We start from the raw sequence: 21,483 nt of genomic DNA, 5'->3' as shown, positions 1-21,483 counted from the left end.
AGAGCCAATACTCAGAGGATCAAATGCCCTTAGGTCAAAGTGATGCATGGAGGTGTTGCAGTTAGCACATCGATTGCAGATTAGAGTTCAGTTCCCACCACTATCCGTAAAGAGATTACACGTTCTGCCCAACCGCGTGAGTTTCCTCCTACATTCCAAAGGCGTAGTTAGGTTTGGGTTAGTGAGTCGGGGGCATGCTATGTTGGTGCTTGCAGGCTGCCCAGCACAATTCTCGCTGATTTGATTTGATGCAAACAACACATTTCACAGCATGTTTTGATGCACGTGACAAATAAAGCCATTCTTTAATCTCAAACAGTACTCTCAACATTTATTTCAGATATTTTATTCCAAAAGGGAATTAAGGGAGCTAGGGCTTTACTCTTTGGAGAGAAGGAGGATGAGAGAAGACATGATAGAAGTATACAAGATATTAAGAGGAATAGATAGAGTGGATAGCCAGCGCCTCTTCCCCAGAGCACCACTGCTCAATACAAGAGGACATGGCTTTAAGGTAGATACACTAGTGAAGTTTAAGAGACTACTAGACAGGTATATGGAGGAATTTAAGGTGGGAGGCAGGATTTGAGGGTCGGCACAACATTGTGGGCCGAAGGGCCTGTAACGTGCTGTACTATTCTATGTTCTAAAATAATAGTAAAAAAAGATTCACAGAACCAAGTTTGACTTAATGTAGGCCCAAAATTCCAAGACTTACCTGTTTCAACGTCACCTTACTTGTCTGCTAGAAACTAGTGAATGGAAATGTGAATACAAGTCTCCTGCAATTGGATGATGTTATAAATGACAACACGCAATCTATCCACTTATCCAACATTAGGGTTTTCCATTGAATAGCAAGAATCATCTCAGAGTAATTCAACATTAGTACAGGTTGAGTACCCCTTATAAAAACAAAGTAGAATACAAATACTGTGTTCCACAACTTTGTAATCAAAACACCGTATCAGAGGTGTTGACTGAAAGCCTGCCATTGTTTGTTGTTGCTCAACAGCCGATTCAGGTATTCCCTCGCAGCTGCTCTGCTGCCTTTGTTACCTTGCACACACCATACTTCAGGCATGTAATGATTTTTAATGTCAAGTACATAATATTTGTGATGAAGTGCAAGACAAACACCGCTTACCAGTAGCATATAAATTTTGAACCAGATAGCAATTCCTAGTTATTTCCTTACATATTCCAAAATCTGAAACACTTCCAGCCCCAAGCATTTCAGATAAGGGACACTGAACCTGTGTCACATATTGATTATGAAAGAGAAGTAAGTTCTCTGTTTTCAGAACTAAATGTTTGAGTTCAGAATAACTCCATATTATAGTCCTAGACTATAAAGACACAATTGACAGGCAATTGAAATGTATTTAGTTCCTTTCCAATGCTTCCTCCTACATACATTTTAGATACTATAATCAACCTTAATCCATGTCAGAAAGGTGCATCGGCTATGATTTATAATATTATTATGTAACTTAGGGAAGCTCCATTTGATAAGATTAGGGTAGATTGGGAACAGGAATTGGGGTTTACCATTTCTGTGGATGACTGGGGGCAGATTTTACAATTAGTCAATACTTCCTCTATCTGTGCTAAACATTCCCTAATTCAATTTAAAGTTGTTCATAGAGCACATATGTCCAAAGATAAGTTAGTGCGCTTTTATTCTCATATTAATCCTTTTTGTGATAGATGTCCGGGGCAGATAGCCTCTTTAACTCATATGTTTTGGTCTTGCCCTACTTTGGAAACTTTTTGGAGAGACATTTTTAATATTATCTCCAAGGTATTGAATATAGATATCTCTCCTCACCCTATTACTGCTATCTTTGGACTACCTAAAATTTCCAGTAATCTCTCCCCTTCAGCCCGTAGAATGATTGCATTTCTTACTTTAATGGCGAAAAGAAGTATCTTACAACATTGGAAAGAGCTTAATGCTCCAACTACCTTTTTTTGGTTTTCTCAGACGATATTATGCTTGAATTTGGAGAAAATTAGAAGCAATCTTTATGACTCCTCATTTAAATTTGAACAGACTTGGAGATCTTTTATTCAATATTTTCATTTAATGTAATATATACCCTTCTTGTTTTTTTCACTGTTTTTAATGGAGGTCGGGATTGAGGACGTGATTTTAAGTTTAACTCTGTTTGGTTTCAAGTTAGCCCATTGCTTTGCTTTTAGTTAGTTGCACGGTGGGTTTTTTTCTTTTTCTCTATTGATATATATATATATAAAATTAGTATACTATTATGTTACCTTGGTATGTTATGTTTAAATTACATTGTTTGTAGTATTTTTTTTGTATTAATATCTTCTGTAATTTTATTATATTCTAACAATGTATTAGTGTCTATATGGCTTACCTTTTTGTATACTTATTTAATAAAAAGATTTAAAAAGAAAGAAAGAAATGTATTTAATAAAAAAGTATGTTACTCTGCCTGCCATCCCTTCAAGGAAACATTTCTTTAGTAATGGCTCTCCTACCTGCTGATGTAATTGCAGATGAGACAAAACCGTGTGGTTTTTGACTCCCTTTCCATTGTGCGCCGAAGGGCAGCCTGTGCAGCACTTGTCATGGAGTCAGCTTCATCCAAGATGACAATCTTAAATGGAGGAGCAGGTTTCCCACTGGAAGACAAGGCACAGCAGGAACGATTAAAAACATTCAAGCTGGGAACACTTGCACTAAGAGTCAGATTCATAAGAGGAACCACTTACAGAGCTGTGAAACTATGAGGATAAATGTGTTTTGATGAATGAGTTTATTTAACTTTCTTTCCTCCACTGACAATAATTGGAAGCTATTTAATAATTTCCATTACGAATGGCAACTTCAGCTGTAATTAGCACCTCTGCAGAATGCAACACAAGATATTAATACAACAATACAGAAGACATTGTGACATTTAATTGCAAAAAGCTTAGTAAGGAAATGGGTAGTCCACAGAAACATTAGGGAAAAAAAGGAGTCAATATAAAATAGAGGACAAAATAATCTGAACAGTAGAGATTCGCAAACCATGTAGAGAAACATATTTAATTGGAAAAAAAAGACAGGTAGAAATAAAAATCAAAGAGGGGATGGAGTAAATTTCTTCATTTGGTTACGTAGCACCTCATATTATAACAGGGATGTTGAGGTACTACAGATTGGTTTATTATTGTTACACCTACAGTCAAACACTGATCTTGCCTACCTTTCATATCAATCAGTTCATTAGAAGAGTGCAGTGAGGTAGTACAAGTTAAAACAATGAACAGAAAACAGAATCATGTGTTAGTTACAGAGAAAGAACAGTGCAGAGTGCAAGGTACATTGTGAGGTTAAGCGACCATCTAATTGATTATTCGATAGTCTTTTTTTTAAATTTTATTTTTATTTGGATAAGGAATTCACAAGTATCATGTACTTTTTTCACATGTATAACCTTTTCCATTTTTTTATATGTATAAAACTATAACTATTTATACATTCTTAAGTACACATTGAGATGATACAAAAAGAAATTAGACACTTAAATAGATAATTATGTACAGTAGAAATTCTAATCTTTTAGGCTAAGTAATGGTGTTAATTGTTAAGGAAAGTAGTAATAATAGTGGATTAGTAATAGTTTCCATACATCTCTTCTGGATCAATTCCTCTGGTCCAAAATGTTGTGTGTAAGCCTATGTAACAACCATTATAGGTGTTTATATCCTAACTTGTTCATGCTTGCTCCTGCCCCCAAACATAATTATCCAATCCCTATGTACTTATTTACTTAATTTTATCATTTTTTATCCCTTACCCAAATCTTTTCCTTTACTTGTATTCATTCTCTATTTTCCAAACAAAAAAAAGACAAAAACAGTAAACATTTAGACTAGGGGTGCTTACATTAGCAATATTACTGTGTTGATGAGAAGAGCAGTATAAATCATTAGGAGATTCATCTAAAGTCTGCTCGCATTGGGGTTATATATTCAATCCATTTATTCCAGTTTTAATAAAATTTTTTTCTTTGTATTCTCAGGGAGTAAGTCAACTTTTCCATTTTAAATATTTCCAAGATAATTTCGTGCCAATCTTCTAATGTAGGTGGTATTGGATTTAGCCACTTTCTAGTGATTGATTTCTTACTTGCCGCTAAAAGGGCCTGCAGCAACTTTATGTCTTCCTTCTGTTCAAGGAACAATACATGCCCCAAATAGAGCATCTCAAAGTTCAGAGGTATCTGGGTCCTAAGTACCTTAACTAATGTTCTATGAATGCCTTTCCAATATAAACTTAATTTAGGACAATCCCAGAAAATACGGAAATGATTTGCCTCCTTGGAGCCGCACTTTCTCCAACACGTCACGTTTGTATCTTTATATTTTTCCTGATATGGTGTCTTAAAGTATCTTATAATATTTTTCCAACAATGTTCTCTCCAAGTCAAAGAATTAGTCGAAGACCACTGAAAGCTGCATATTTTCCCCCAAGCCTCCTCTGAAAGTACCAACCCCGCTTCTGTCTCCCACTTCTCCTTAATATACAATGTGTTTACATTTTTAGCATGGGAGAGTGCATTATATAATCGAGAAATTGATTTACTAGGTATTGAACCGCAAGCCGAATTAAGAATCTTGAAGAATTCTAATTCTACTGTTGATAGGTCTGTATATCTACAACTCTGGTTAACATAATTTCGTACTTGAAGGTACCTAAAAAAGTCATTGTGTTCTAGGCCATGTTTGGATTATTCAATAGTCTTACAACAATGGGATAGAAACTGTTCTTGAGCCTGGTGGTACTTGCTTTCTGGCTTTTGCATCTTCTGCCAGATTTTGGAGGTTGGCGGGGGGCGGGGGGGTGGGAAGGAGGAGGAGAGAATGACTGGGGTGGGTGAAGTCTTCGATTATATCAGCTGCCTTCCTGAGACAGCGAGAAGCGTGTGTGAGAAGGGTGGTGATGCTGACTTGAGGACACATGATGCATCCGGATAGGATGCAAACAAGATTTGCTATGATAGGGTAGGTCAGAAAAGACTGAAGAAGCTGAGAATCCTTTTTCTAGGCTAAAGAACAATGTGATAGGAGGACTCTAAGATTATGAAAGGAGATGAGACATTATATTTGGAGATGTGGAAGAAGCTAAAAGTGGTGACTATAGCATTGAGATAGTGACTCAAGAAGTCAATAGGAAATTCCTGTGAATCCTCTATCCACCAGGCTTGGTAGAATGCAGAACTTTAATTACAGTGAATAATTGAGGCAAATAATCTCAATGCACTAAAGTGAGAGAAAAGCATTGGAGTTTACACTTCAGAGAAGGATGGGTGATGCTTCTAAGGAACAGAAACCTGTTGAGCCTGTTACATCACTGCAAGCTCAACAATAATACAACAACCTTTTAGAACCGCACTGAAAATTTAGTACTTACTCTGTACGAGATCCTGCTACTGCCAACTGTGCAAAATTTTTCACCTTTTCTCGCACAACCTGGATCCCACGTTCATCAGAGGCGTTAAGCTCAAGAACTCGCTTGCGGTAAAGTTCAGGTCTACAGATAGGATGTGATAGGAATTAATTTTACCCACTCTAGGAAGGTACAATCATTTGGGTGACATGCATCATAAAGGTTATAAACCCTCAAAATGCTTTACTAAATATAGATTTTTGCTGTTACAAACTGGACAGAACAAAGGTGCCATGTCTATCTCAATATGATTGATCTGAAATATAAATGCTTTTTATTCTTTTTACCCTTTTAAACACCAAGCAGTTAAAAAATTTATTCAAATTCAGGGAATAGGTTTGGAGAAGTTACCAAAATATGCTGGAATGGAAATAATAGACTTAGATCTATGATCAATAATTTCATACTGATACACATAAAGGATTATTTTTCTATACAAAAAAAGCTCAGCAAGAATGTCACACTTTATAAGAAAAATTATATATAAAAAGAATACTGTTTTAAGGCCAAAAAGAGTTCCTGATCCACCTTCCGCCAGTAAGAAATGATATCTTTAGAAAGGGATAATTAAGTACTAATCTTAAAAAGTTGATTTTTATAAAATTGTAGACGGAGATGTGACCCAGACTTTGCTCTAATCAGAAATCAAAAATATATGCTGCTTTTGATATTAGGATTCTTTATACCACATTGAATCCACAGTATATGGAACTTGTAGAAAGAAGCAATTAGTTCAAGTCCATGGTCTTTCAAAACTGGAAAAAGTTAGAAAATAGGCAGCAAGATGTAGACAAAGATAATTTTATATTCAGTTTTTCTCTTGACTAAATTGTTTCTTGTTCTAATTATCCCATTTGCACTTTCTCAGACCAAACTTTTATCAGCTTTACGACCCATTTTACCTTATTGGTTTATCATGTGTAGAGTGTACACAAGTACAGTGAAAGAATTTGTCCTGTATGCCTTCCAAAGATTATTTCACCACATCAGTATACTGAGGTAGTACAAGCGTGTGTGTGTGTGTGTGTGTGTGTGTGTGTGTGTGTAAAAAGAATGTGAATAAAGTGTCATGGTTACAAAGAAAATATAGTACAGGCAGACAATAAATTGCAAGTGTATAATGAGGTAAATGAGGTCAAAACTTTATCGTACTAGGAGACCGTTGAATTATCTTGTAACAGTAGAATAGAAGCTGTCCTTGAGCCTGGTGGAACATGCTTTCAAACTCTGGGAAGGGTGATGAACAGAGAATGTTCAGGAACGGAAAAGGCTGAAGAAAGTTGTGGCCCAGTCCATCATGGGCAAAGCCCACCCCACCATTGAGCACATTTACAAGGAGTCTTTGACTTGGCTGATTGCTTTACTGAGGCAGTGAAACGTGTGGAGAGAGTCGACTGAGGGGAGGCTGGGTTCCACGATGTGCTGTGCTCACGACTCTGCAGTTTCGTGCGCTCAGACAGAGCAGTTGCAATGCCAAGCCGTGATGCATCCAGATATGATGCTTTCTACGGTGCATCAATAAAAAGTGGTGAGGATCAAAGGAGACCTGACAAATTTCTCCAACCTGAAATAGTACAGGTGCTGATGCCTCAGGATAGGCTATTCGGGACAGTCACTCTGAGGTACTTGAAACTCTCAACCCACTCCACCTCAATCACCGTCGATTTAGACAAAAGCTTATGTATCGCCTCTCCTTGTAGAGAATGACCAGTGTTTTTTGCTTCAATCCTTTTCATCATTTAATTATTCTTGCCTTTCATCCAATTTCAAAAGCCTCCTGTTAGAGCGCAGAAAGGTGCAGCACAGGGAGAGCCTCTTCTGCCAAGACGTTATGCTGAACTGATTAAGCTAATGAGTTCTAGTTACATTAATGGACCATACCTTTCCATTCTCCGCATATTCATCTGCCAATTCAAGTGTCTCTTAAATGCCTCTATTGCATCTTCCTCCACCACCAACCCTGGCAGCACATTCCAGGCACCCACCACATGGTAAATAAAAAGCTTGTCCCATGCCTCTTCTTTCGTCCTTCCCTTTCATGCCCACTAATATCAAAACATCAATCCCAGAGAGAAGGTAGCAGCTGTCTACTCTACATACACCTCTCCTAATTTTATAAACTTCCATCAGGTCTCCCTTCGGCTTCCAATACTCCAAAAAATCAACACTAGTTTGTCCAAACTCTGCTTTTGCACATAGCCTTTAATACAGGCAGCAAGCTGATAAACGCCCGCTGCACCCTTTCCTAAGCTTCCACATAACTCCAAATATAAATAGTGGACTGATATATCGATTAATGCTCAGCATCCCCTCAGTACTAATCAGTAAGCTTCAAAACCTGAGCCTTCAAGTCACTTACGGGTATCACCAACAGCAGAGGTCCCAGTACAGATCAAAGTCCGTACATGTCACCATTTACTACCTTGTGATTTATTTGCTTGCAGGCATTTACAGGAAAGTAAAGTACAATAGAATTTATGAAGAATCATACATAAACAAAGACTGACAAAGAAATGTGCAAAAAAAAAAGACATCATGTAAATAATAAATAAATATGGAGAACACGAGTTGTAGAATCCTTGAACTGAGTCTGCAGGTTAAGGAATCAGTTCAGACTTGAGGTGAGTGTAATTATCCGTGCTGTTCCGGAGCCTGGTGGTTGCAAGACAATAACTGTTTCTGAACCTGGTGGTGTGGGATCCAAGGCTCCCGTGCTTCCTTGCCGACGGTAGTAATGGGAAGAGTCGTAGCCTGAATGGTGGGGGTTCCTTGTTGATGGATGTTGCTTTCTTGTGGCAGCACTCCTTGTGAACACGCTCAATGGTGAGGTGGGCATTGCCCATGATGGACTGGGCCAGCACTTTCCGTAGCCTTTTCCATGCCTGGCCATTGGGGTTTCTACACCAGGCCATGATACTCCCCACAGTGTATCTACAAGCATGTTAAAGTTTTTCATGACATACTGAATCGATGAAAACTTCTAAGAAAGTAGAGACGCTGTTGTGCCTTCTTCATGAGCGCACATTTGTGATGGTCCCAGGACAGATCCTTTGATACGATGACGCCTAGGAATTTAGAGTTCCTGACCCTCTCCACCCCTGATCCCTTAATGAGGACTGGACCACTAAGAGTAAAACCAGAACACCACCCTGTCTTTGACAGGCAAGCTGATTTTGAATCTAAGTGGCCAAGTCACCATGGATCCCATACATCTTAATCTTAATTTGAGCCTAACATGACACTTTTTCTCTCCGCCTTCCCCCTTACTCTGCACCTCAAGACTTATTTCCAACTACTTCCAGATATGACGGAAGGACATCAACTCAAAACAATGTGTTTTTCTCCCCACTGACTTTGCTTGGCTTGCTGAACATTTCCGGCACTTTCTGGTTGACAAGATGCGAGTTACCTTACCCAAAGAGTTCTCTTGCTGCAGCCAATATCGTAGAAGTTTTTCCTGTCCCAGGAGGCCCATAAAAAAGCAGGTTGGGAAGCTGTAACAGACAATTTCAAATAGATGTATTTTCAGATTGACTAGCTACCTTTGTATCATGTTATCCTTTTACCTTAGATGTGTTTTCTGCTCTAAGCCCACTTAGAATTTATTACATACTTTTCGGTTAAACACTCGAAAGGATGTGTCTCACTTTTACACGAATGGACAAGCCCCAAGTGGCCTGGGAATTGTTAACTGCTTTTTATACAGCACTGAGTTACTCAGAGCAGAATTACTGGACCCAAAGTTCTTGCCAACGAACAGTTCGGCCACTTGCTCTATCCCATTCCCCAGGAGGAAGTGCAGTGTCACACCCTGGCTAGCAGGCCCCTCTATATACAGTACACTGACCCAGGAATTGTGGAATTCCACAAATTCCACTCCATGCAAGCTCTTAACATTCTGGATGGTCTAGTCAATACCAGGGAAATTAAAATCTCTCACAAATTTAAGGAGCTGATGCAACTAAAGACATAACAGTCACTTGGGTGGTTTAATACTCCCATTTACCAAGGTGTTGAAATATAAATGAATACAACTTCTATAGCTGAAACTATAAATGCCACTCACATCTGCTCCTTCCAGGGACTTCTTTAGCACAGACACAACTTCCTCCTGAAACGCAACTTCAGCCACACATTTTGGCCGACTGTATGAAGATGACAAAAGTTACCAAGACAAACTTTAGAGGGAAACTGTAGTACAAATACATACTCACTGAATACCCCACCACAGAGAGAGAAATGCAAACACTGAAAATCTGAAACCAAGAACAAAATGCCGGAAACACTCAGCAGGTCAGGCAGTATCTGCGGATAGAGGAAACAATTAGAAGACCTTTCCCCAAAACAGAGAATGCTAGCTTTAAGTTGCATTCAATGAAAGCACAAAAGAATACTTGTGACAAGGAAGGGCCAGGTCATGTAGGTCAATGGCTCAGCTGGATGGTTAATTTGCTTGTTTGCACTGTGTGCTGCTAATAGTGGGGCTATGGGATATGGCCAAAAGTCAACTGATCGTCCTTTCCAATTTCAACAAGATTCCATCAAAGACACTTTCCGCTCCCCCCTTCTCTCCTGCATTTCAGAAGTACCTCTCCCTTTCTGATTCCCTGGTCCGCTTTCTCCTTTACGGCATCTTCCCACACAAACACGGCAGATGCAACACTTGACTGATTACTCCTTCCCCTCCACTACCCAGGGACCCAAACATCCTTTTGAGTTCTTGATTAACCAGCGCGCGTCGAAGGTTACAGGGAGAGGAGACTGGGGTTGAGAGGGATAATAAAGTAGCCACACACATCAAAGTTGCTGGTGAACGCAGCAGGCCAGGCAGCATCTCTAGGAAGAGGTACAGTCGACGTTTCAGGCCGAGACCCTTCGTCAGGACTAACTGAAGGAAGAGTCAGTAAGAGATTTGAAAGTGGGCTGGGGAGGGGGAGGTCCGAAGTGATAGGAGAAGACAGGAGGGGGAGGGATGGAGCCAAGAGCTGGACAGGTGATTGGCAAAAGGGATATGAGAGGATCATAGGACAGGAGGCCCAGGGAGAAGGAAAAGGGGGAGGGGGGAAAAACCCAGAGGATGGGCAAGGGGTATAGTGAGAGGGACAGAGGGAGAAAAAGGAGAGAGAGAGAAAGAATGTGTGTATATAAATAAATAACGGATGGAGTACGAGGGGGAGGTGGGGCATTAACGGAAGTTAGAGAAGTCAATGTTCATGCCATCAGGTTGGAGGCTACCCAGATGGAATATAAGGTGTTGTTCCTCCAACCTGAGTGTGGCTTCGATGTAGCAGACCCAAAATATTAGCTCTATTTTCCCTTCCACAGATGCCACTGAACTGCCAAGTGTTTCCAATATATTATACTTTGTTTTAAATATAAACTGCACCTGTCTTGTTGCAATGAGGATTAAAACAGTAAATAAGCAGACAGCAAGTACTGAAGGCTGTCATTTCCTATTCAAGTGACCTCTGCAGGAGGCTCGCACACAGCTCAAATACAAGCTTTGTTCGCTTTCTTTTTGTGTGGGAGGAGGGATTTGGGGTTTGATGTGCTGTTTGCTTTTTTTGTGGGAATCATGCTGCCTTTTTCTTTCTTTCTTGTTTTCATGGCTACCTGGAGAATTGAAGAATTTCCAGAGTTGTATACTCTGATAATAAATTAACCTTTGCACCTTTCTTTTATATAGTGGAGTAGGGGTAGGGGACAGGAAGGAAGATGTTTCACAGGTACAGCAGAGAGTTATTGAATTGAAGTGACTTTATTACTTCCTTCATATACAAGGAGTAAAAATCTTTGCATTATGTCTCCGTCTAAATGTGTAATATATATAGTAATTTATAATAAATAGTACGTACACAGGATTGTCAATATAACATACAACTACAATTGTATCAGCATGAATTAATCAGTCTGATGGCCTGGTGGAAGAAGCTGTCCTAGAGCCTGTTGGTCCTGGCTTTCATGCTGCAGTACTGGACGGTATCAGCAGGAACAGTTTGTGGTTGGGGTGAGTCTGGACCCCAGTGATTGCTCGGGCCCTTTTTACACACCTGTCTCTGTAAATGCCCCGAATAGGGGAAGTTCACATCTACAGATGTGCTGGGCTGTCTGCACCACTCTCTGACAATCCCTGCGATTGAGGGAAGTACAGTTCCCATACCAGGCAGTGATGCAGCCAGTCAGGATGCTCTCAATTGTGCCCCCTATAAAAAGTTCTTAGGATTTGGGGGCCCATACCAAAGTTCTACAACCATCTGTACAGATCATGAGAGATCCTTGGTGATGTTTATGCCGAGGAACTTAAACCTGTTCACCCTCTCAACACCAGACCCACTGATGTCAATAGGGTTTAGCCTGTCTCCATTCCTCCCGAAGTCCATAACCAACTCCTTCGTTTTTGCAACGTTGAGAGAGGTTGTTTTCTTGACACCACTGTGTCAGGGTGATGACTTCTCTGTATGCTGCCTCATTATTATTTGAGATTAGGCCAATCAGTGTAGTATTGTATACAAATTTAATTAGTGGATTGGAGCTATGGGTGGTGGCACAGTCATGGGTATACAGGGAGTAAAGGAGGGGGCTTAGTACACAGCCCTGAGGTGTTGAAGGTCAGAGGTGAGGGAGCCCACTCTTACCACCTGCTGGTAATGTGACGGGAAGTCCAGGATCCAGCTACACAAGGCAGGGGTTCCTGAGCTTCTTGTCGAGTATGGAGGGAATTCTGGTGTTGAATGCTGAACTGTCGTCCAAGAACAATATTCTCACATAAGCATTCTTCTTCTCCAGATGTGCAAGGACGTTGTGTAGGGCTGTGGGTATTGCGTCATCTGTCGATTGGTTGTGTTGGTAGGCGAATTGTAGGGGGTCCAGTGTGGGTGGTAGCGTGCTGCAGGTGTAATCCTTGACCAGCCTCTCAAAGCATAATGATTGGGAAGTCAATACTTTTAAAATAGAGTCACTATTATGTCCCCCCACCCCGATCAATGGCTTCAGATAAGGCTTCAATATAATTTTCAGAATCTGTATTTTGACATGGATTATCCCTCAAGGAATTCTTCTCATTCAGCATGGCAATACTGCCCCATTTACCAAGCTAGACATATTCCTACTGCACAGCAATGGGGAAATGCCACAAATCCAAAAAATGGAGTGTGTGTTTACATTCCTGATCTTCTACACCACAAGCTCTGAATATTAGCCACGGCCTCATACAGACTAGTTAAAAAAAATTCTTTCCCTTGAATGCATTCAGCAATTAAGCAAGACCTAAATTAAAAATAATATAAAAAATATTTCTCCTGCAGTCACCTTCTGAGATATTTATTCTGTTAAGAGGGCTAGAGATTTATGAAGCCAACCAGTAATGATGCAGTTTCATAATAAGCTCAGAGTTAATGGCAAAAAGCTTGTTGCAGCAGCAGAGGGCACAGTGTGGCAGTGGTTAACTCAATTACTTTACAGCAGCAGCGATCACTGATTGGGGTTCAAATCCTGCAGCTGCCTATAAGGAGTTTGTATTGAGTGTTTCCTCCGTGTGTTCTGGCTCCCTCCCACATTACAAAGATGCACAGTTAACGTTAGTGAGTTGTGGACGTGTAATGTTAGTGTTGGAAGCGTGAGATTATTATAAATAAGTACAGCACAGGCATCTGGGACAAAGGGCCAGTTTCTCCGTGATAGTGTGGATTTCCTCCTGGTGCTCCAGTTTCCTCCTACATTATAAAGACATACAGTTAACATTAGTGAATTGTAGACTCATTATGTTAGCATTGGAAGCGTGGCAACATTTGCAGGCTGCCCCCTAGCACACCCCTCACTGATTCGAGAATGATGCATTTATGTTATTTTTCTGATAAGTAAAGCTAATCTTTCAAAAAAAATCAATGTTTTTGTACAGATGAATGTGACAGGGTACAACTAGATAAGAAATTTATGCTCTAAAAGCACTACTTGCTCCTTAACCACAAAATAAGCGGCATGTTGTAACAAGAGTCCAGTGGTTTAATTTATGTTAATATTATGTGAAAATCCAGGACTGCCTGGAAGATCTGTACGGGCAAGCAGCCTGCAAATTTTCATTACCAATTTTCCCTCCAATTAAAAGAAAGATGACTTTACACACACATTTCTCCCACACTTGACCTACAGCGTGTCAGAGCTAATCAATGATTCAGTTTTAGAGTTTTCATCCTTGTTTTCAAATCTTATGATCTTATTTGTAGAGCACAGAAACTAGCCCTTTGTCCCACATGGCTATGCTGACCACTGAACCCATTTATAATAATCTCCTTTACACAGTTCATCTAAACCCTTGACATGTGGATGCTCATCTATACACTTCTTAGTGTTGTGAAACTTCCTGCATCCACTACCACTACCACTTCCCTCATTCTCTCTAATCTTCTCCAGCCCTAAGGTGCCAAGACATTCTAGGTCCTTAATTGTAACTTAGTCCTTATTTGCACACTTGATTGCTCCAACCAGTAATACCTTAAATAAGACCATAAGACATAGGAGCAGAATTAGGCCATCTGGCCCATTGAATCATGGCTGATCTTTTTTTTATGATCTCCTCCTCAACCCCAGTTTCTGGCCTTTGATGCCATGACCAATCAAGAACCTATCAATTTCTGCCTTGAACACACCCAACGACCTGACCTCTACAGCTACATGTGGTAATACATTAAACAAATTCACCACCCTTTGGCAAAATTTCTCTGCATCTGTTTTGAAAGGGTCCCCCTCTATCCTGAGGCTGTGACCTCTTGTCCTAGACTCTCCCACCATGGGAAACATCCTTTCCACATTTACTCGTCTAGGTCTTTCACCATTCGAAAGGTAAATCAAAGTCGTCCAACAACCTCCCCACCACACCCATCACCTCAACAAAGTTATTGAGGTACAATGTGTTGGGACTCTTTAAATCACATTTCAGATGGCATGCAAATAGATTTTATTATTAATCAGCTCTGGAAAAATATGAGCTGCCATGATTACCGATGTGATTTGTAAAGTGGACAGTACACAACTCGGACATATGGCTGTGAATTGAGGTCCCACCTGTCAGGAAATGCCTACAGCCTCACAACAGTTGGCAAATTCATCCTGCTGGTCTGCCAAATGCTCATTTGAACACACAGTCTGCACACACAAGTTGGGCATTTGTAATTATAAATACAGTTCCCCCCCAATTTACAAGGGAAAGGGACACTCCATGTGATGTGGAAACACTATATAAAGCATCATGTGTGGTCCGTTTCTTACTATTTTTCCACCCACGGCACGGATTTTTGCTTCTTGTTTTCACCACTGGTTCCTGCTGCACTTTTCTCTCTTGAGGGTTTAGTGCCGATCACACCAGCTCCTTTTAGAAAGGCTTGCATTTTTCACCTTTAAGCAAAAATTACGAAGGTTTAAACTTTTCTTCTAAGAAATTCTAAGGGAAGAGAAGCACTGACACAACAAAAGCAACGCTGAAAACAGAGGCTGTCAACATAGTCATACTTTATTAATCCCGGGGGAAATTGGTTAAGTAAAACTCTCTCCACCAGCATGTTAGAGAGGGTGCAGCTACAACGTGTTACCGTGAGAAAAAAAAATACAACAAATAACTAAGTTAAAAAGTTTAAAAGTAAGAAACTGCGGAGCAACTGTAACTGGCTGCATGCACGACCAGCGCATGCGCACAACATGACAGAGGCATGACAAAACCGTTCTCAATTCGATAGCAATAAAGATTAATGAGCCTTCCTCACCCTGAAAAAGAGTACAGATACTCATTTATTGTCCTGGCCACATTCAACATCATACAAATCTGATTAACTGATAGGTCACTCATTGCTGTGTATAACTTGGCTGCTGTATTTCCTAATAAAACTGCTATTACACTTCAGATTAACGAAGAAGAAAGTTTGTCGAGGTGACCCAAGGACAAAAAAGGTCTGTTTTTCTCCTGGCAATTGATGGACATTTCATTTTCTGAGATAATCTACATTTCCTTCTATTGCTCTGAATTCCAGACTGAATGCCCAAGGTAACACGTTACAGAAACCAGGTGGTTGGGATGCCCATCACTGCAGTTTGCAGGACAATTCGTCTTTTTATTTGCCATGAAACAACAGTGTTATACAATGGGCATCCACTTAGATTTCAAGTGATGTGAGCTAATAAACTAGAGGCGGTAGGTTTAAATCTCAATACACAAACAAGAGAGGAAAAAAAAATAAATCGGCAGATGCTGGAAATCCAAAGCAACATATACAAAATGGTGAAGGAACTCAGCAGGTCAGGCAGCACCTATGGAAAAAAAGTACAGCAGACATTTCGGGCCGAAACCCTTCGGCAGGACTGGAGAAAAAAAAAGATGAGTAGCAGCTTTAAAAGGTGAGAGGAGGGTATGGCCATGGAAGAAAGAAAAAGGGGGGGGGGCAGGGAGGAGCACCAGCGGGAGGTGATGGGCAGGCAAGGAGATCAGGTGAGAGGGAAAGGGGATGGGAAATGGTGAAGGGGGGGTGGGGCATTACCAGAAGTTTCAGAAATCGATGTTCATGCCATTAGGTTGGCAGATACCCAAATGGCATACAGTACAAGGTGTTGTTCCTCCAACCCAACTGTGGCCTCATTGCAACAGTGGAGGAGGCCGTGAATGGACATACCAGAATGGGAATAGAAAGCGGAATTAAAATGAGTGGCCACTGGGAGATCCTGCTTGTCCTGGTGGATGGAGCAGGCTCCCAATCTACGTCGAATCTCACCAATATACAGGAGGCCACACTGGGAGTATATCTCCTTCGTTCTAGAAGGAAAAGCCTCACCCTGAGAGCAGATGCGGCTGAGATGGAGGAATTGAGAGAAGGGGATGGCGTTTTTACAAGCAGCAGGGTGGGACGAGGTGTAGTCCAGGTAGCTGTGAGAGTCTGTGGGTTTGTAGCAGACATCGGTGGATAAGCTGTCTCCGGAGACAGAGACAGTCAGATCGAGAAAGGGAAGGGAGGTGTCAGAAATGGACCGGTTGAATTTGAGGGCAGGGTGGAAGTTGGAGGCAAAGTGGATGACGTTGACAAGTTCAGCACGGGCGCAGGAAGCAGCACCAATGCAGTCGTCGATGTAGCACAGGGAAAGTGCAGAACGGTCACCATTGTAGGCTTGGAACATAGACTGTTCCACTTAGTCGACAAACAGGCAGGCATAGCTGGGACCCATCTGAGTGCCCATAGCTACAACAGACCTAACCAGTTCCCCTCCACCACCACTCTCCTCCGCCTAGCGGAACTTGTCCTCTAAGTAATTTCTCCTTTGGCTCCTCCCACTTTCTTCAAACCAACGGGGTAGCCATTGATAGATAAAGGGGATGTGGTGGATGTTGTATATTTGGATTTCCAGAAGATCTTTGACAAGGTACCACACATGAGGCTGCTTACCCAGTTAAGAGCCTATGGTATTACAGGAAAGTTAATAACATGGTTAAAGCATTGACTGATTGGTAGGAGGCAGCGAGTGGGAATAAAAGGACCCTTGTCTGGTTTGTTGCCAGTGACAAGTGGTATTCCGCAGGGGTCGGTGTTGGAAATGTTCCTTTTTATGCCGTATATCAATAATTTAGATGATGGAATAGATGACTTTGTTGCCAAGTTTGCAGATGATACAAAGATTGGTGGAGGGGCAGGTAGTGTTGAGAAAACAGGTAGGCTGCTGAAGGACTTAGACATTAGGAGAATGGGCAAGAAAGTGGCAAATGAAACACAATGATGGAAAATCCATGGTCATGCACTTCGGTAGTAGAAATAAATATGCGGACTATTTTCTAAATGGGGAGAAAACCCAAAAATCTGAGATGCAGAGGGACTTGGGAGTCCTTGTGCAGAACACCCTAAAGGTTAACTTGTGGCTAGAGTCAGTGGTAAGGAAGGCAAATGCCATGTTAGCATTCATTTCAAGAGGGCTTGAATACAAGACTAGAGATGTGATGCTGAGGCTTTATAAGGCACTGGTGAGGCCTCATCTTGACTATTATGAGCCGTTTCGGGCCCCTCATCTTGGAAAAGATGTGCTGACATTGGAGAGGGTCCAGAGGCAGTTCACAAGGATGATTCCAGGAATGAAAGGATTATCATACAAGAAATGTTTGATGCTCTGGGTCTGTACTCGCTGGAATTTAGAAGGATGAAGGAAGATCTCATTGGAACTTTTTGAATGTGAAAAGGATGTTTCCCATAGTGGGGGAGTCGAGGACAAGAGGGCACAGCCTCAGGATTGAGAGACATCCGTTTAAAACAGATGTGGAGAAATTTCTTTAGCCAGAGCGTAGTGAATTTGTGGAATGTATTACCACAGGCAGCTGTGGAGGCCAAGTCATTTGGTGTATTTAAAACAGAGCTTGATAGGTTCTTGATTGGACACGACATCAAAGGTAACGCGGAGAAGGCTGGGAAGTGAGCCTTGATCAGCCATGATTGAGTGGTGGAACAGACTCGATGGGCCAAATGGCCTAATTCTGCTCCTATGTCTTATGTTTTGGGCCGAGACTCTTCTTCATGACGGTGACAGATGTTGCACTCACAAATCTTGAATCCACCAAATTGAGTCAACTATTCTATCAGAGTGAATCAGCAGAGTGACCAGAAAATCCAGCTGTCTGAAAGGGTCAGGCGTTCCTTAAAGAACACATTTTGCTGCTCTTGGGATAGTTTCTATATCACAAGTCCAGGAAACATCTGGAAATATAATTGCTGAGGCACTGCATGGTGACACATTATGGCTTAAAGATAAATTGCAGAAGGATTCATTTTAAACATAACTTTTTGCAAATGCACAATAGGAACTTCGTAATAAATATTAACATTCCCAATAGCATCCACAATAGAGGAATTATTTAACAAAGTGATTCCTAAATTCCAACAGCATCCACTGATGAGCCCCAGCAACCACAGTGCATCCATTAACCTTTGACTCATAAATAATCTCCCAATTCCATTCTTTACATTCACAGACCCTCTTATATACTGGCTCCCAAGAGTCCCTATCAAGAACAGCTTCTGAACTCTCCAGCTAAGGTACCAACTGCCCCCTCCCACCTCCAAAAAAAAATACACCATGCACTCTACCCACGAGAACCCAGCGTCCCCAGTGACCCCCACTCTCCTTCCCAAGCCCATTACAGAGGCCAGACATTCACATTCCGCCTCTCCCACCATCCGGCTGGGGACGGGCGGCCAATCGACCAACCTGTCTCCCGCTCCGGCACGGTAAACTGTGCCCCCCACCCCCCGGGATGGATAAGCGCGGCAGGTACTCCCGGCCCCCGGCTCCTTACCACGGATAAAGATGCACTGAGCGCTAGTTCGCTACCGAGACAAACTCCCGCCAACAGGCTCAATCCCCCGCGCGTATTTCCGGTTCCGTGCGGTGTCTCGGTCGCAGATGTCCGGGCTTTCATGGGCCGTCGGATTCTGATTCCCCATCCGCGGGTCGTATTTATCCCAATGAGCTGAAGTGGTTGTTTCAGTAGCCAGTTCAAACCACTTCCTCTGGATGAAAAAGAAATCTTCCTAAAATCCCTTCTTAATATCCTAATCCTTAAACCCACGCCATCCTGGTTTAAGCAACACACATAAAAATTGCTGGTGAACGCAGCAGGCCAGGCAGCATCTCTAGGAAGAGGTACAGTCGACGTTTCGGGCCGAGACCCTTCGTCGGGACTAACTGAAGAAAGAGTTAGTAAGAGATTTGAAAGTGGGAGGGGGAGGTCTGAAAAGTTCTATTTTAACTTCATCAGTCCACAGGACTTGTTTCCAAAATGCATCAGGCTTGTTTAGATGTTCCTTTGAACCTTTTGAATAGAACTTTTTGGCGGCAATGAGCAAAGGTATGCTTGGAGAAAAAAGGGTGCAGAATTTCATGAAAAGAACCCCTCTCCAACTGTTAAGCACGGGGGTGGATCGATCATGCTTCGGGCTTGTGTTGCAGCCATTGGCACGAGGAACATTTCACTGGTAGAGGGAAAAATGAATTCAATTAAACACCAGCAAATTCTGGAAGCAAACATCACACCATCTGTAAAAAAGCCTAAGTTGAAAAGAGGATGGCTTCTACAACAGGATAATGAACCTAAACACACCTCAAAATCCACAATGGACTACCTCAAGAGGCGCAAGCTGAAGGTTTTGCCATGGCCCTCACAGTCCCCTGACCTAAACATCATCGAGAACCTGTGGATAGACCTTAAAAGAGCAGTGCCTACAAGACGGCCTAAGAATCTCACAGAACTAGAAGCCTTTTGCAAGGAAGAATGGGTGAAAATCCCCCAAACAAGAATTGAAAGACTCATAGCTGGCTACAGAAAGCGTTTACAAGCTGTGATACTTGCCAAAGGGGGTGTTACTAAGTACTGACCATGCAGGATGCCCAAACTTTTGCTTCGGTCCTTTTTCCTTTTTTGTTATTTTGAAACTGTAAAAGATGGAAATAAAAAAGTTTTCTTGTTTAAAATATTAAAGAAATGTGTCATCTTTAACTTTGTGCCTTTTGGAAATCAGTTCATCTTTTACTCGCTTAATTATTCACAGTAGCAGAAATTTTGACTGGGGTGCACAAACTTTTGTATGCTACTGTATGTTCCACAGAAGAAGTTGTTCTCAAATGGCAGGGGTAGGCAACTGTGGTTGACAAAGGAAGTTAAGGACTGCATAAAAGCCAAGGAAAGGTATATAACATAGCAAAAGTGAGTGGCAAGTTGGATGATTGGGAACCTTTTAAAATCCAACAAAAGGCAACTAAAAAAGCTATAAGAAAAAAGTTGAAATATGAGGGCAAACAAGCCAATAATATAAAGCAGGATACTAAAAGTTTTTTCAGTTATATAAAGAGTAAAAAGGAGGTGAGAGTTGATATTGGACCACTAGAAAATGATGCTAGTAACGGGGGACAAAGAAATGTCAGATGAACTTAATGAGTACTTTGCATCTGTCTTCACTGTGGACGACACTAGCAGTGATCCAGAGGTCTGTGAGTGTCAGGGAGTGTAAGTGTCATTTTTATTACAAAGGAAAAGGTGCTAGGCAAACTCAAAGGCTTTAAGGTGGATAAGTCACCTGGACCAGATAGACTGCATCCCGGAATCCTGAAAGATGTTGCTGAAGAGATAATGGATGCATTGGTCATGATCTTTCAAGAGTTACTTGATTCTGACATGGTCCCAGAGGACTGGAAGGTTGCAAATGTCACTCCAATCTTTAATGAAGGGAGGAAGGCAAAAGAAAGGAAATAGGTCAGCCTAAATCAGTGGTTGGGAAAGTGTTGGAGTCTATTATTAAGGGTGAGGTTTTGGGGTAGTTGGAGACTAATGATAAAATAAGTCAAGGTCAGCATGGTTTCTGTAAAGGGAAATCTTGCCCATCAAATCTGTTGAGTTCTTCAAGGAAGTAACTAGCAGGGTGGACAAAGGATGTCATTTTACTTGGATTTTCAAAAGGAGTCTGATAAGATGCCATACTGATGCTGTTATCAGATGCCATAAGATGCTGTTTAACAAGTTAAGAGCCTATGGTATTACAGGAAGGATACTGGCATGGATAGGGGAATGGCTGACAGGCAGGGAGCAGCGAGTAGGAATAAAAGAGGCCTTTTCTGGTTGGTTGCTGGTGGCTAGTGGTGTTCCTCAGGGGTCAGTATTGGGACTGCTACTTTTAACATTGTTTGTCAATGATTTAGATAATTGAATTGAGGGCTTTGTGACAAAGTTTGCGGATGATACGAATTTAGGAGGAGCAGTAGGTAGTGCTGAGGAAGCAATGTGATTAGCAGGACAGATAGATTGGAAGAATGGGCAAAAAAGTGGCAGATGGGATACAGTGTTGGGAAATGTATGATAATACATTTTGGTAAAAGGAACAATGGTGCAGACTTATCTAATTGGGGAGAAAATTTCAACATCAGAGGGACTTTGGAATCCTCTTGCAAGACTCCCAGAAGGTTAATTTACATGGTGAGTTTGTGGTAAAGAAGACAAATACAAT

General features: G+C 41.4%; 1 protein-coding gene across 1 annotated transcript in view; it reads right to left on the bottom strand.

Annotated features, from left to right (window-relative positions):
• rfc4 (replication factor C (activator 1) 4) overlaps positions 1-18,865 on the bottom strand; it is a 28,326-nt gene extending 9,461 nt beyond the window's left edge. The window contains exons 1-6 of the mRNA XM_063045480.1: positions 18,783-18,865; positions 14,735-14,860; positions 9,537-9,615; positions 8,885-8,964; positions 5,435-5,554; positions 2,512-2,655 (exon numbers count right to left, since the gene is read on the bottom strand). Of these exons, the coding sequence (XP_062901550.1) occupies positions 2,512-2,655; positions 5,435-5,554; positions 8,885-8,964; positions 9,537-9,615; positions 14,735-14,853 (542 nt within the window). The 5' untranslated portion in view covers positions 14,854-14,860; positions 18,783-18,865. The remainder of the gene's footprint in view (positions 1-2,511; positions 2,656-5,434; positions 5,555-8,884; positions 8,965-9,536; positions 9,616-14,734; positions 14,861-18,782) is intronic.
• Between the last annotated feature and the right edge of the window lie 2,618 nt (positions 18,866-21,483).

Source organism: Mobula hypostoma, chromosome 4 (assembly GCF_963921235.1).
Source record: "Mobula hypostoma chromosome 4, sMobHyp1.1, whole genome shotgun sequence".
Classification (NCBI taxonomy): Eukaryota; Metazoa; Chordata; class Chondrichthyes; order Myliobatiformes; family Myliobatidae; genus Mobula; species Mobula hypostoma.
Note: the sequence above shows the minus strand (reverse complement) of the source record. Positions and strands in the feature narration are given on the sequence as shown.